At 58.0% G+C, this 16,311-nt stretch overlaps 1 protein-coding gene and 1 long non-coding RNA gene across 2 annotated transcripts; one reads left to right on the forward strand and one right to left on the reverse strand.

Moving 5' to 3' along the window:
- Positions 1-5,912: 5,912 nt before the first annotated feature.
- On the reverse strand, positions 5,913-10,818 carry EVX1 (even-skipped homeobox 1). The gene is made up of 3 exons (XM_040472380.1): positions 10,365-10,818; positions 8,527-8,774; positions 5,913-7,904 (listed from the first exon to the last, which is right to left on the reverse strand). Exons 1-3 carry the CDS (start codon positions 10,789-10,791, stop codon positions 7,365-7,367), a joined length of 1,215 nt encoding a protein of 404 aa, XP_040328314.1. The 5' UTR covers positions 10,792-10,818; the 3' UTR covers positions 5,913-7,364.
- On the forward strand, positions 8,766-13,824 carry LOC121028567 (uncharacterized). The gene is made up of 5 exons (XR_005789309.1): positions 8,766-9,872; positions 11,097-11,362; positions 11,872-11,909; positions 12,036-12,146; positions 13,497-13,824. It is a non-coding gene; the product is annotated as an uncharacterized LOC121028567 (long non-coding RNA).
- Positions 13,825-16,311: the final 2,487 nt, after the last annotated feature.

Here is a 16,311-nt window from a genome sequence, read left to right on the forward strand (position 1 = left end):
TTTGCTGAATAAAATCCTCCTTGACTGAATTCGCCCAGGCTGGACAGAGACAGTATCTGTCTGACAAGGTGTTCAGTTCCCTAACACTGGTGACAGCTACAGGAAAGAGAAAGAAAGATTATACATCATCTCTATCAAGCCCTAGCTCCTGTCTATCCTACACGGGAGGAAAATGAAGCTAGGAAAATAATGTAATCCAGATGACGCAGCTATTTACGAACAGAACCCAAGCTAGAAGCCTCATCATCGGTCTTCCAATCCAGCGCTATTCGCGTGTGGGTACCGATGCCCCTAACTTCCCAAGGGTATGACTTTGTCCGGCCTCAAAGGGGGGCCCTGGGTTCAGCCCCAGGCCTCCACTTCCGACCTCAGGCACACTACTGGCGGGGTCTGACATCCACACTTCATTAAGGCTGGCCCCTACGTGGATTTTCTATTCAGCGCATCAAGGGTGTGGGGCCTGTGCTGACTTTCTGCGGAACCATCCCGAAAAGGGGTCTCGACCTTCCCTTCTCCTCCACCCTGGGGCTACTTGCAGGCTATCATTCCCACCTTCCTCCAGGCTCCAGCCAGCCAGGCGGCTCTGGCACGGGTCTCCGTGCAACTGGCTCCCAGCGCCTTGATGAGGCGTGTTTAATCTTCCACCCGGATTATTTAACCTCCGCATCCTTGTTAACAAACAGCCATTATTAACGAGATGAGAGACCACATGGGGTGGGCTTCTACAGACAATGCGCGCTCCCTTGGCCTTTCCGCAAGCAAATTCATAATCCTCGGCGACTCGGCCGCCCCAGCCCTCCTGCCAGGCCTGAGAGGGAGTCGGGAAATAGTAGGAAGCGGGTCATCGGGACCCTTATCCACGACCCCCTGCGCCTGCAGGGTCCGGGGTCTGCAAGATGGAACTGTACCTCTCGCTTCCTTCCCTGCCTCCCTCGCTCGCTGGCTCGCTCGCTCTCCCAAGGGACTGCTACAGTGCGTTATAAATTTTACCTTTCCAGTGTGCAGGAGAGGCGAGAAGAGGCTGTGTCCCAGCTCCGGGCCGGCCTGTCCCCGAGGACACCAATTAAAGGCACTAATTGGACAGCAATACATCAAAGTCGCTCCCGGGAGTGGGTCCTCAGAGCGCCAGGAATCCATTAGTTGGGCTTTTGTTTCAAAACAGAGAAATACAGAGGAAGAGGGGAAAAAAAAAAAAAAAAAACACCTCGACGCGGATGGGAGTGGCGCGTGTGCTGTACCGCATAGACTCCGCTCTGTGTTCTCTGGGAGCCTCTCTCTCCTCTCTTACTCCAGGCTCGGTACATCAAATGATCTTTCCCGCCTCTCTGTTCCGACCCGCCTCACTTCCATCCCCAAAGAGCGCCGCCTAGAAAGGTCCTCTCTTCCCTCGGACCCGCATGCAAACAGGGCCCGTGTAGACGCTGCCCCGTTATACCTAAGCGCGCCTGTACCGATTCCGGAAGAACCAATTCACCTCCCCGCGCACCTTGTTCTGGGTCTTTGCCTAACCCTGGTGAGGAAGGGGAGGCAGACACCTCGGGGAGGCCCATGTCGCCTCGAAGTCGGCTGCACTGGGCTGTCACGAGGCGCCGGGACGCCCGCGGGAGGGGGACGACGCAGGGGGACTGGGTTCACCGGGAGGGGTTACATCAGGATGCGGGGAGGGGCGCTCCGATGGGGGGAGGAAAGGGCGCTACTTTGGAGAATTTGGACGCTGCTCACATGCCGGAGGGCACCCAGAGAAGCCGGCCGGGGTGGGCCCCAGGTCCCCGAAGGAGGCGAAGTGACCCCAGGCGTCTAGGGACCGCAACGATGAGGGGCCCAGGGGCAATGGGGGCCCCTCCCCGGCGTCGGCTCAGAAAGAGGCTGGGCTTCCAGAGTCCGGAGCCCCGCGAGCCCCGCAAGGCCGTCGGACCTGTGCGCGACGAACGCAGATCCGGGCTGATCCTGGCGAGCCCCCAGCACAAAGTGGGATGCGCCGGGGTCGGCGTCCTCGGGCGCAGTGACTCGGCCTGCCTGACCCGGGTCTCACCCGGCAGCCGCCTGGGCCGGGGAGGCGGGAACCTCGCCCAGGGCCGGGGCTCCGAGGGCCATGCTGCGGTTTCCCGCCGGCCCTGCAGCGGGCGAGGGCGAAGGCTAGGCCGGCCCGGGTGGGTACGGCAGCCAGGGCGCAGGATGGAGCCACCGGACTCGGCCTCACCTGGACCGAGGGGAGGCCGGACGCCGAGCCCCGAGCGCCCCGCATCCTGCGGGGGCCGCGCCCGCTCCCTTCCCTCAAGGAGCCAGATTGGAATGGCTGCTTTTGATGCCATTTGTTACCAACCCCGGCATTTGTTTTCCATTTTATAAACGCTTCTCTTTAAGTAATTGTCCCTGTTAACAGCGTATACCTTTCAGCAGCCTCCGCTGCGCTATAAATAATCCCGATGAAGATGCAAGGATATGACTTTCACAAGATTGGACAATTGATTCAATCTGTGACCCGCGATCGCGAATAATATTGGAAGGCTATTTAAACAGATGAAGGCCTAAATTGTCTTGCTTGTATCTGAATTAATTTCTCATTCATCATCATTATGAAGTGATTGGTCTATTCAAGCTCTTCAGCCTGCTGGAACGGAGCGGGATTTAAATGAGATTGTAACACAATTTAAATGCTTGCCGACTTTAACGAGGCCAATTGAGCAGCTGCAATAAATACAAATATTTTTCTAAACAGCCTTGTTTTAAATAATTACTTAATGCTTTCATGTTATTTTTAAGTGGCAATCTTTCTCTCTTTCCTACTCCTGCTCAGAATATCACAGACTTATTTGCTGAGAAGGCGATTTTCGAAAGGACTTTATGTCTCTGTTTGTAGAAGGTAGCATGCCTTTTGTGGTTGGGTTTTTTTTTTTTTTTTTCACTCAGGGTCAACATTTCGGGGTCCCACAGCTGGCACACACGGTGAACCGCACCTTGGTTTCCCTCTGATGCAGTCGGATATGTTTGCCCTGGCAGAGCCTGGGAGAAGCTGAGTGATGGAAGAAATTTGCCCTTTGGACCAAGTCATTTATCCAGACGGGTTTAGCTGGATCTTGCAAACGAATCCAAGCGACTGCACTTACGGATGACACCCCGAAGAGTGGTATCGCTTCTGACTTGTTCTGATGACCGTCATCATCTCGAACAAATCAGAATTCCAGCATATCTCAAAGGTGTCCCTTAGGAAGTTCAATCTGCCAGCAGTTTGGCTCCCGTGCAAGTCGACCGGAGTGGGTGGAGGAAGGCTGAGAATTTCTTTGTTTAGGGAATAGGCACGGAAAGAGAACATGGCTACAAAGGTTGGTTGGTTGGGGTGGAGTAATTTAAAAAAATACACCCCCCCCTTTTTTTTTTTGCCCCTTTTCCTCCCCCTACTCCCTCTCTCACTCTGGGGAGATGATGCAAGAAGAAGATGCTGAGAAGGAAAACCTCTTCCCACTTTGAGAATGGCATCCTCAACAACCCTCTGCCATGACACCCACGCTCTTCCATCGACATATGGCGGCGGGTGTTTCCTCAATTGGGGAATAATGGAGGCAACCGAGCGGGAGAAGCCTGGGGAACAAAAGAATCTCTTAAACTTTCGCCAAAAGGCTGGGGGGGGGGGAGGACACGCGGCCTGCCCCGGAGACCCAAGCTCCCATTTGCAGCGATCTGTTTAGGACCACGTCCCTTTGGGAAGCCTAGGGTGAGGGAGGGTGCATTCTGAATCACTTCTCTGCCTCGGAGGGCGCAGGAGGACTCAACATCTGAGGTGTTAGGGTGCACGGTTAGTGGCTGGGAAGGCAGAGCCAATATGGTCACTAGAGAAACCATCCGTGGGACAGAACACCCTGGGGGGGGGGGGGGGGGGGGGGTGCGATCAAACTGCGGGCCAGGAAAAAAAAAATGGGGACAAGGGTGGAGGAACCAAGTGATTTGCTCTGTAACTGGGCAATTTAATGCCAGAGTTAGGGAGCTGCTGGCCGGAATCATTTTGTCTTCGGAGGCTCTGCGGAGCTCATCCTCTTCATCCTGTTGTTTAAAATGAGCATTATCCCAAACATATGCAATGCAATCAGTTTGGTCACACTTACAAGAACACGCTTTAATAAGGCAATCAATCACACGCTAACAAGCCGGCGACGGGCCGGCGCTGAGCGTGCACTCCGGCTGCGGGACGGCTGGTCTTGCCCGGCCCGGCGGACTGCGGCTGAGCGCTGGTCTGCTCTCCCAGATCCCCACGCCGCCGGGTCGCAAGGGGGTTGAGGAGCCCAGGGAAAGTGTGTGTGTGTCGGGAGTGAGGTGTCAGACTTTGCAGGGGTGACGGTGGACTCTGGGCCCCATAGTGGCGCGGGGGAGGGGAGGGGAAGCCCGAACTTGAAGCTCATAGCTGCATGGGACCCTAATAGCTGTGTGAGACCCAGAGCCTCCGTTTTCCCACCTGCAAAATGGGACCAAGATGGGGCAAAGCTAAGCAGAGGCTTTTAGACAGTTGAAAAAAATAATAATACCACGCCAACCCTGTTGTTTGTTTTAGCCTTCTTTTACAGACAAGGAGACTGAGGCTGTGGAGGGGTGGTGCCTTCTTCAGGGTCATCTCCCACCCTCCCCCACTTCCGCCAAAATGTAGGGATCAGGCCAGGGGCGGTTGCCAGGTGCAGGCGGGCAAAACCTGTTTTTAGGTGCAGGGGTGGAGAAGGGAGAGTGAGAAGTGGTGCCTAAGTGCCAAACCGCAAACCTTGGCAAAAGGGAAATTTCATTATGAAGTAATGAGTAATTCCTCCTGGCAAGATGTATTGTTATATCTTCCACTTCAATTTGGAGGAAGAGAGGCTCAATTACCCAGAAAATACAGTCAATTAAAGGCTGCTGATTGGACACGAGGCCGGATCATCGATCTTGTACTTTCCAATATCGCTGCAGACACCTCATTTTCCCTCCCTATTAACTGAAAATACGCCTGGCATTACGGCAACCCGCAGCCCATTTACCTGTCGCAAGCAATCTGGGCCTGCCGCGAAGTAACCGCGAAATTTGCCCGAGTTTGGCACGGGGAGCTTCCCGGGCTGCAGAGGTAGCTGCGAAAGGCTGGGGGTGGAGGAGGGAAGGGGAGGAGGATACTGAAAACCTCAGCTCAAGGCTTTGCTTGGGAGGGCGGGAGGGTTTCTCTGGAACCCACAGAGGGATGGAGGCCGATTGAGGGTTCCCCATCTGCCCACAGAGACACGGGCGGGGACCCTTGAAGTCCACGCAATTCCGCGCTCCCAGTCTGCCCATGACGCCCATCTCTCCCCTGCATGTCCGGTGGCTCTCCTCCGGGGATGGAGGTTGGGGGTGAGGTGGCTGAGGGGGGCACCACCCCCTAGCCCTGACCAGGCCAGAACTCCATTCTGGGAGAGGACTTTCCGTTTGAAGAGCATTCAGACCCACCCTTGCCGACCCAGGAATCCGTCTCCCTCCTTTCCCTGAACCCTAAGGTGCAGACTCAGCTTGACCCAGCAAGCCCAGCTCGCTGTAATTCTCAAGCTCCACCCTCACTGCCTCATTCACCTCTAACCTTGGGTTGGGGGTGGAAGCAGGATCCACAGAGACCTTAGTCCAGGGTGCCCTTTCCTCCAAAGTTTGGAGCAACTGGAGAAGAAACCATCGCAGGGGTGAGCCCCAGGTGGGCCAGTTCAGCATGGAAGGCCCCCAGCGTGCAGGGAATTAAGAAAACATGCACCTCGGGGCAGTCAGGGCCTGTCTTCTCCACATCTATGCCATGTCCTGTCTCTGCCAGGGCCAGCAGAAGTTTGGGAGACTGTCTGCAGGTGCACGTCTTGGTGCCTTCTATACCTGAGCTTCTGGTGGCCGACCTAGCAATTCAAAGAGTCACTGCACTGCCTGCTGCCCCAAACATTAAACTGTTAAAGTGAGAATTATGTCCAGCTTTTATTGCAGTATGGTTAACAAATTGCAACAGCAGGTTCGTCAGGCTTCGAAGGAAAACCAAACCGAATTCATTCCCTACTGGAAGAAACACTCCCTCCGTCAGGGTGAAGCTTGTTATTGAGGGGTACACGTTCTCCTAGCCCTCAAAAACTGGCTGCAGGAATGAGGGTGAGAGTGAGAGTGTGGGCGCAGCCCCCAAACAAAACCTGGTGAAGGGGAAGGGCAAGGTCCCCAGAAGGGGCGGAAGGCTTCTGCTAGTGTCTGAAAGCCAAGCCTCAGTGGCAGCTTGGGAGGAAAAGGAGAGGAAGAAGGACGTAAAATGCCAACTGTACCGGGAAGAGCCAGAAAGCTCTTGGTGAAGGGAAGGTGAACAGGCAAGGGCTTGAAATCGCCTCTAATTTGCTGGCAGATACTTAGTGAGGGAAGGAGAAGAGGTCCCTGCTCCCTAAGCTCTTCCCTGGGCGCCTTGTTAACAGCTCAACTCTGGGCTCCGTGGCACGGTGATCATTATTATACATTCAGCATTCAAACACCCTCCTCACACATATCACTTGCTAATCAGGGTGTGTATTGGGCCCGGGGAGAAGAGAGACTTGGTAGAAGCTGCCAAGAGGCCCTGAGGCCTCCGCAACGTCTCTGCCAATGCTAAATAAACAAAAAGTGGGGGTAGGACGGAGGTAGGAGGAGAGATGATGGAGCTGCAAGTTGAGAGATGGCAGGAAGCTAGGAGAGAGACACGAGATCAGGTGCTGGGAGATGCCAGAACGAGAAAATGTGTAACTGAGGCTCCAGGAAGGCAAGAGAGCCCCTAGGTTCCATGGGAGGGCCAGGATCTTCCGTGGTAGTAAATCACCCCTCCCACTCTCTCCCCTGGGCGGCTGGTGCATCGCCATCCACAAGCCCCTTGCCGTGCCTTGGAAAAGCTGGCAAAGATTAATCTCTACCTGCCCTGCATACACAGCATTTTGTTGGGAGAGACAGCAGTTTCCTTTCCAGTGCTTGGGCTTGGCCTTTGGGGGAAGGGGGGTCCCGGGTGAGGCAAGGGTGTGAGGTGGGGGTGTGAGGAGGGACTGAGGGGCTGGATATCGGTGGCTGCTGCTACTAAATTTGTTTGGCTTTGGAGCCATGGCCTCAACCCCCGTCCGGGGCACGGGGTCCGGTGAAAAACGGCTGAGGGGCCGCCCCAGAGGAAGGTCTCTCGGCCTCTGCCTCCCCATCCCCACTCCTGATCCCCAAACGCGCCAGCCACTGCCGCTCCCCAGGCGTCCTGATCCTGGAGGCCGAGTCCCTCTGGTCCTTTTCGGCCCGCTTCTTTCCCCCTCGGTGCCCTGGGGGCAGGGAGGGGCCCTGGCTGAGTCCCCACGCGGGGGGGGGGGGGGGGGGGGAGCCCACGGGCGTCCTGGAGCCGGCGGCCCGCGGGCAGCCCCTTATCTGGTAAGGGGCACCTCTTCTCTCTGGTCCAGGGCGACGGAGGAGGCCTTGCTGAGCACGGAGGGCGCGAAGGTGAGGAAGGAGTCCGAGCGGGAGGTGGAGGCACAGGTGAAGTCCGAAGCGGCGGCGGCGCGGGGCGCCAGCCCGTTGGCGGGGCCGCTGTGGCAGGCGAGGCAGGAGCAGGGCCCGCCGGTCGCCGCGCCCAGTCCGTGCGCCGGGCCGGGGTAGAGCGGCGGGTGGCGGAAGGCGCACAGCAGTTCGGGCCGCGGGTAGGGCTGCGACAGCACGCGGAAGGTGTCGAGAGGGCGCAGCGGGCCGCTGAAGGGCGAGGCGGCGGCGGACGCGGCGGACGCGGCGCCCAGGCCCACGGGCGAGTAGTAGGGCAGGGGCAGGTGCGACGGGAAGGGGTAGGGCAGGCCGCCCGCGGCCGCCGCGTGGCTCATCATGTACGTGTAGAAGGCGGGGTCGGCCGGGTGCGGCCACGTCATGGCCAGCCGCTGCCGCTTGTCCTTCATGCGCCGGTTCTGGAACCACACCTGGGGAGGAGAGGGGCAGGTTCGGCGGCTGCAGGGGCGCCGGCCCGGGCGCACGGAGCCCCAGGAGTCCTGTCCCCGCGGCGGGGGACGATGCCGGTGGCGCTGGGAAGAGCCGCGGCAGAGACCCTCTGGGCGGGGGCAGAGCCCCGCCGCCACCACCTGGCGCTGGAATCCCCCGTGGAGAGGTTCGGGGAGTGGCTTCAGGATCTGTCCCTCCTTCCCTCTGCCAGGGCTCCCTGGAGGGCCAGCCCGGTGTGGACGCGCAAGTAGCCCGGTGGACTAAGGACTCTGCTGGTCTGAGGTCGCAGGCAGGGCTTCCCCAGAAACACCGCCCCTTCCAGCCGCTCTCCCTCGGGGCAAAGGCACCCCATCCCCGCTGTTTGTTTGGCTAGAAAAGGCAGAGAGTCTACCGCAAGCCAGCAGGTCCCGCCTAGGGTCTGTCGGGAAGGTGAAAGTGCACACACCTGGCGCCCGCACCAGGCCTCGACACCCCCGGCCTAGCTGCCACGTGGGCTGGGAGACCCCAGGCTGTGATTCTTGGCCCAGGACTTAGGGAGTGGACAGTTGGTATTTACTTCCTGCTGAGTGGGCGCACTCCTTCTCCCCGGTCTCGGGCGCATACCTTGATGGTGGTTTCCGGCAGGTTTAGGGCGGCGGCCAGCTCGCATCTCCGCGGCCTGGATACATAGTTCTCCCTGTAGAATTCCTTCTCCAGCCGGGCAATCTGCTCCCGGGTGAAGGCGGTTCGGTATCGGCGCATCTGGTCACTGGCGCTGCAGGCCAGGGTGCCCTGCGAGCTGCCGCTGCTGTTGCTCTTGGGGGCCTCGCTGCCGCTGTTGGGACTGCTGGCCGGTGCCTCTGAGCTGGGCCCTGCATAGGGAGCCCAGAGCACATGCACACACAGAACACACAACAGACACACAAAACGCTGCTGATGTGGGGCTGTAGGCCCAGGGCATATATGAAAGGTGGGGGAGAAGGGGACACAGCCTCAGTTTCTGCCTCTGCTGGGGCCTGGGGGACTTTGAGAACAGGGAAGAGAGGTGGGGGGCGGGGGGGGGGGTGGCTCACCATCCAGACGATTGCAAAGCAGCCCTTAGGCCTGGCCGGGCTGCTGTCTGGGAGACCTGAGTCTTGAGGCCTGCTGGGTACAGAAGCCGCAACCACCCTGGCCCCTTGCCTTGCTTGGGGCACAGACTGGAAGCAGACCCTCTGAGCTTTGTGCCCCCCGTTGGCAGGAGTGGGCAAGGATGTGCATATCTGCCGGGCAAGTTGAGATGCACCTTTGGTACTAGAGTGTTGTGAGCTCTGGGGTCTTCGTGCCTTGCAGGATGCGGTGCACAAACTGAGTTTCGTTGCTTTTGTGTGTGCCAGGCTGCCGGTGTAGGTGCGGGAATGTATACTAGGCTGCATGTGCATAGGAGTGTGTGCGTGAATATCCTATCGCCTTCATAGATTTGAGCGGCCCTTGGCTTGTTCTGAGGGCATGCTGTGGTTAGGGAGTCTGGGTTGAATGGATAAGATGGTAATGAATGGACATGGGTGTTCAACCAGGTGTTGGCTGCCAAGGCCAGGGGGTGGTTTTCTGCCCTGCCATGGTCTTCCCATCTCCCCCCACAGCTCGGTGGAGGAGTCTGCTGCTGGGCTCTCCCTCCTACTAGCTTTCCACCCCTCTTTGGGAGACTCCCTTCTTGGCCACCTCCCCCACAAACTAGCCCCTCGTCTGGGAGGGGTTCTCCAGTTAAAGCAGCAGGACAGCACCCCTCCTTTTGGGTCTAACCCGAGGAAGGGTGGGGCTCCTGCCCCCCGCAGCTCCTTTTTCCTTTGGGTGGAGAAGTGGGACTGGGAAGGAAAGGGGAATGGGGGAGGGCCAGAGCTCTGCCTTTTCAAATGCAACCGGAGACCAAAGGCAATTAGATCATTGGGACCATTTCCGACCTGGCGCCACCGAGCCCGGGAAGTGACAAGGTAATTTGGACCTCTGACCGACGTGCAAACTGGTCGGAGGGCCGCGGCACCCAGGCAGCCCGAGTCGGCCGCGGTTTTACGGTCCTTTATGGACTCTGGGCTTCCGCGCCTGGATGCGCCTTACACCCCGCCGGCCACAAACTGCCCGGACCCGCGTTTGATCTCGCCCACGCCGGGGGGAAGGTGTCTTCCCCAAGCAGTTGAAGCAGTACCACAAAACTCTGGGGGGTTGGGGTGCGCTTTGAACCCCCCTCAAGCCCAGGGCTTGCGTCTCCCTCCTCCCGGAAAGCACAGCTGTCACCCTCAGTCCCGCCAATGCCAGAGCACAGAAGGAGACCCCAGCCAGGGCGCAGATAGCTGGGGAGAGTTGCTCAGGTGGGTCCCCCCAGCCACCCTGCCCTGGGGGGAAGGAGTGTCTTCCTCCCCTCTGGAGCTGAAGTGGAAGGTGGGCGCGATGGGAGGCCCGGGAAGAGAAGGGGGCGCGATGGCTACCTTTGCTGTGCTGGTACTCGGCGTTCGCCGTGGCGCAGTCCGGGGTGCAGCTCACCTCGATTTCTTCATAGAAATCCGACTCGGTGTCCGAGCTGCTAGGTTGCCCCTGGCCCGAGAGGCTGTCGGCGGAGGGGGCCGGAGGTCCGGGGCCAAGCACTGCAGCCCCGGCTGCCCGCGACTCGGCGCCCGGCCCGGGAGCGCTGCCTGCTAGTCCGTCGACCGGCTCCTCCTCCAGGCCTGCCCCGCCGCGCTCCCGGGCGGCCGGAGGACCGGCCCGCGGGCTCAGGCAACCACGGGGCACCATCTTCTCGGGCGGCTCGGGCAGCGGGCTGCCCACGGCTTCGGACAAATTGGAGACTCTCTTGCCAACCAGAGTACCAAGCTGACCCGCATCCAGAAACATAACCATGTCCTTTCGGCTCTCCATCCCGGGGCTCGCCGGAGGGGGGGGGGGAGGGAGTAAGCCCCAAGTGAGCTCCTAGCCCCCGTCTCCCTGGGTCCCCAGCGGCCCGACAGATCTTGGCTTCGGGAGGCAGAAAGAGAGGCCAGGCGACCGGGCGGGCGCGGAGCGGCCGGAGCGCGATGTCGACGGTGACGGCGGTGGCGGCGGTGGGGAGCTGGGGTCACCTTGTGATGCGAGCGCTCCTCTGTGCCGCACCGCCTCTGGGAGGAAGCCCCATTGCCCTCTTCTTTCTAAGCTGTCATCCTCCTAAGCTGCAATCGTCATTACAGTACCGCTGGTGACGCCACTCGGCGAGCGCAAGTGGATAAATAGAAACGTCTGCCACAGCGAAGATGAAAGGAGCCCCGCAGCTAATGGCTCGGCAGTGATGCGCCAGGTGTGGGCCTGGCTCGAATGGGGAGGAGAGTGTGAAAACAGAGAGATACACACACTGAGAGAGGGAGACACCCAAGCAGAGGGGATGCAAATGGCATTCTGCAGAAAGAAAAAGAAAGCTTAAGGCGCGCCGCGAGTTCCGCAGGAGCTGCGGGACTCGGTAATTGAATAAGCTTCTGTTTTGTGTGTGTGTGTGTGTGTGTGTGTGTGTGTGTGTGTGTGTGTGTTTTATTGTTGTTTTGGCTTTTGTTTTCTTAACTTGGTGCCTTGATCTAACGTTTGATGAGAGAATCCATGACTGCATTTTAAAAGTGTGAAGGCCGGCTCACAAGCCTCGCTTCTCTCGCCCTTACAACTGCCTGTGCTGGCGGGCTAACCTCGCAGGGGCTCCAAAGTCTTTTTACAAGCTACCGAAAAACACATTCCCTCCTCCCACCGGTTGTCTGGAGAGTTTGAGCCCGGGGTATCCTTTCCTCTCTCTTCCTCCTCCCACCCCCCTACCCCCAGATGTCTCCTTCCTCCTGGAAACCAAACGAGAACTTTGCTATTTTTCTTCCCCAAGGGGTAGGAGATAAATGCGCTAATGCTTTTTCTTTAAGGACCTGCTTTGGCTGCTGACTCCACAGGCTTGCTGATTTTTTTTTTTTTTAACTCCCCTTCCCCATCTAGGTGGCCTTAAGCTTTCCACAGCTCGGCTTGACCTCCAGGTGGCTATTCATAGAAGAAATTGTTTTCCCATTTGCTTGGGCCTCGCCTGCGCTTCAGGTATGTAGGGTGGGGAGAGGTTCTAAGAGTGGCCTTTTTCTTTTTTCTTTTCTTGCCCATATTTTAAGGTATTCGTTCAGAGTCAACGAATTCCTCTGCAAACAGGTTTTGCGAGTGAGGAGACACTAAGAAGTGCGGCCCCTGCAGCGGCAGCAACGGAGGCTCCCAGCTGGGAGAAGGTGCTGTTCTCATCTAGAGACTGGGGGGCAGGGGAGGGGTTGAGAGTACCCCAGCACGTGACATTGGGGTTCACAGAGCTTGGACTCCCAGGGTCCTCCCCCAGGTCCTGTCTACAGGCTTCAGTGGCACTGGGGCTAGAAGAAAGAGAAGTCACTGAAAATGCCCTGAAATATCAAGTGACTAGGGGTGCTCATAATCTTTGAGGGCAAAGGGGAACCTCCAAGGCAAGGTTGGGGGTAGTTTGTAGTGCTTGCTGTCTTTGGAAGCAGCCACAGGCTCCCTCTCTCAGCTCTGCTTCCAGGGAAGGTACACTGGAACCCATTAGGAAACTGACCCCTTGCCAGCTCTGAGCAAGTGTGTTGGGGCCAGGCAGGTGGGCAAGGGCTCTCCCCACTTTGCCCAGGGCAGGAGGCAGCCCTCTTCTCCACTGTCCTATCCCTCCAACTCTCCTTTCTCTGCCCCTTCTCCTTTCTCAGAGCTTCTGGTTCTAAGCAGCTAGGGCTGCCCCTGTACGCCGCCGCCCCCCCCCCCCACTTCTTCTCAGTGTCCCAAGACCAAGCTCCAGTTTCTGAGATTCTAAAGAAAAGTGTTATCACTATCTTTTATTTTTTTGTCTTCCTATTTTGCTTTCCTCCATATTCTCTTTCTCAACTCTTCTCGCTCTTTCCCCTGCCTCTGTCTTTCTCTCGGTGGGTTTGCGGAGGTGGTGGAGACAGCAAAGCATTCAAGCAAGACAAAGTTCCCTCCTCACTGCTGCTTTCTACTGCCCCTGTTCAGTAAGAAGATGCTCATTCACCTCAGCTGGGGATGGGGGCGGGGGTGGGGGGGGTGGAGAAGGTAGGGGGATCCAAAAGGTAAGGTAATGTTGGCCTAAACATCTCCACTCCCTGGGACTCCTGAAGCAACCATCTGCTGAGCACTGCTAGATTAAAACTCCCAGGGAATATTCGAAAGGTGAGAGGAGCGACTGGGAGTGGGGATCAAATCCCAGAGCCTTTTGCCGCGTTGCAGAGTTGTCTTCGGATTCTGTCGCGTGCCCTGCCCTGCCCAGCCAGCAGCCAGAGCCTGAGGGAGCACCTGGCTTGCTCTCTCCTTCCTGTCCAAGTCGAGCCCGCGGCGCCTGTGTTCCGAGCTGCCTCCGTTGGGCCCTTCCAACCCCGGGCCTGGGTCTCGCCCACCCTCTGCCCGCCCTGTGAGCCTGCCGCCTTCTCACAGCCTCTCCCGCTGCGCTCACCTCCTTGGGGCCAAGTCCTCTGAGGGACTCCAGTCGCCCCGCCCCGCCCCCAGCTTTGCATTCAATGGGAGTGCTCTGCGTTTGATCCTCTTTTCCTCTGGGTTTTTCCTGCGAGATGAAAGCCGTGTAGGATTGAAAGATCAAGAGGTACCCCTTGCGTCTCCTTCCTGGGTCCGGCCCACCCAAGCGGGGCTTCCCCCGCCGTCCCAGGGAGGAAGGAGGCTCCAGCCAGGGCTCAGCCTCTCCCGGATGGGGGGCATGCCTCCTCAGGGTTTCGGATCTGAAGCTTCTGGAACGCCCCCTCTGCCCCATCCCTCTCTGGACTTCTGCCTCCGCCCTTTCAAAGGATCAATTCCCCACCTCACCCCACCCCCTCCGTCCCCGGTCTCAAGGGGCCTATTGCGCCGTCGGGCGCGGGGGGGGGGGGGGGGGGGGAGCAAAAAAAAAAATGTTAACCAAATGTCACTTCTTCCAAAAGCATCCTTTCATCAACATCAGAGGAAGAGAGGTTGGAATTTTCACTAGAGGAAGAAAACACGAGGGGACTGAATAAGAACACTATTTCTGTTTAGTCTTTTTTTTTTTTTTTTTAGGGTGGGGAAGGGTTATTTTAATAGTGTGGTTATTACTGTATCAGGAAGATTATTCCCGACGACACTGCCCAAGAAGCAAGGTAAATGCGTAGAGGGAGTCAAGTCCGCAGCCGCAGAGGCCTGGGAAACCCCATAAACGCAGAGAGGGGGTGATAGCAACCTAAGTGGGGTCCGTTTTCGGCCCCGACTGCTCCCTCTCTCCCTTCGGCAGGGACGACCCCCTCCCCCCACCCCCGTTGGCCTGCTGGCCCCTCCCCCGCTGGGGCGACGGGTTTAGGTCCCGCCGCCTCCTCTCCGATTGAAATTCTCGGGACTTCAAAAGCTTGAGGCTCCGCTTCCGCCCGGGCAGGGCTGGGCCGGGGGGTGGGTGGGAACCCCGGGGAGGCGACGCGGAGATAAGATGCGCGGCTCGTGTTAAATGGAATCGGAAGCCGAGCTTGGGCCACCAGACGCGTTGATCCGCTGGAGCCGCTACGCTTCCCAAGAAAACCCCGCTCGGGAGAGCGGCGGCAGGGGGTGGGGAAATGCCTCAGTGGCCTTTGGACCCTGCTTGGGTGCGACGATCTGCGGCCCTGGGGACCTTCTCCAGCCAGGTGCGGGGTCTCCCAGAGGCGAGTACACGTCCCGGCTGAAAGGCAGGGGCGCAGGTTTCCGGGAACTGGTTTGGCTGCTTCGGTGCCAGCACAATTTTGATCAGGAAAAAAATTGTTTGTGCTTCTCACTTTGGTAAAACGCAAGAACAAAGGGAGCTTCCTTTTAAACAATAAGCGTTGCCCGGCTGTCGTGGATATTGATCGTGGGCCCTTGTACGTCCTCCAGGCCCGTGTCGCGGGCGTGCACATCGAAGTTTTCGCGCGGCTGGGTCTCCGAGGCGGGGATCATAGGGGTGAGGAGACTTCCGAGGTTGGTCCCTGTCTTGTCCCTGGCAGCTGCCAACGCCCATCTGGGAACGCCAAACCCAGAAACACCGCCGTCCGGTGCCCCCCCGCCAGGAGCAAGGTCTGCTGGATCTCAGACGCCCAGAGACGTTCTCCCTGTGCCAGGAGATCACGCCTCCTCTACTTCCCCCAAACCCTTGCCCACCCACCCCATAGAGGGAGGCCCTGACACACTCACCTGCAGTGGGCATCACAGAACAGTCTCTCCTGCAGGGAGAACCTGCAGCTTCTGGAATTCTGGTTTGGATACGCTCGCCTTCTCTCCGTGCCTCTCCCAGAGCCAGGAGCCAGGAGCCTGGGACAAGAAACTGGATGCTTTCTGACCCTGACACTTCCTGCTCCTTAGATCCTTGGTGCCAGCCAGACCTACAGTGCCTCTTGCACCTGTCAGCCCCAGGGTCCTATAGGCCCAAGCCCCGTGGCTTTTCCCACCCTGAGCTTCAGACAAGTGCCTGAGCAGCCCACGACTTGCCCATCCCAGAGCCAGAGGACCCAGGGCAGTACTGGAGTACTTGAGGACTTCCTCAAGCTCAAGGCTTGCTTCTGCCTCAAGGCACCAACTGGAAGGGTTCATTTTTCCATGGAGGAGCAGTTCCCCAACATCCAAGCAACCAAAGCCCAGACATACCCTTCCTTCCTCTACCCTAGCAGGGATGGTATGTGTTTTTCCTTCACCATTACTCTTCAGACATTTGCTTGCATTACAAGCCCATTTCTCACTTAATCGACACAACACTCCTTTAAAAGTCCTCAACAGGCCACAGTTCCTTTTCTCCCACAGTGATCGGGTAACCAGCGGTCTTGACTCAAATGGCCAGGCTCTAGACCAATTCTCCGTCCAAGGCTCTGTCCCTCCCTGGCCGGCAGGGATGCCTCAACACCCAACAGTGTCTTAACTGTCCATGAGGCCATCCTCCACAAACCTCCTGCCCCTTCTGGGATCTAGGTGGGTCCAGGGTCCCCTCAGAGAGGTTGCCCACCTGCCCTCAGTGGCAGTAGCCTCAGGGCCCACACACCTGGACTCTTCTCACAGTGCCCCACCAATGATTTCCCAGGAGGGCAAAGAGAAACCCTATCTGGAAATCTGGGAACCCCCACATGATAAGAATAATCACTGTTTTAGGCATTTCAGCAGTATTAGCTCTTTCCATCCTCACAATAGGCCCGAGGAAGAGAGTATAAATCATCGCTATTTTGCAGCTGAGTCATCTGAAGGAGAGACAAGGCCCACATATAAGTGACAGAGTCAGGACTGAACTTCTATCTATCCCTCCAGCTTCAAGTCCGCACTCACAACACCCAGAGCTATTAGAAAATCCCAAGCATTGCATTTGGAGCCTCTCCTTTTCAAAGCTCCACTTGTGTTTTTTCGCCAAGCCCTTTCCCCTGCCTCACTCCC

The sequence above is a fragment of the Herpailurus yagouaroundi genome, unplaced genomic scaffold, assembly GCF_014898765.1.
Source record: "Herpailurus yagouaroundi ecotype Mexico unplaced genomic scaffold, PumYag 100, whole genome shotgun sequence".
In the NCBI taxonomy this organism is placed as follows: domain Eukaryota; kingdom Metazoa; phylum Chordata; class Mammalia; order Carnivora; family Felidae; genus Herpailurus; species Herpailurus yagouaroundi.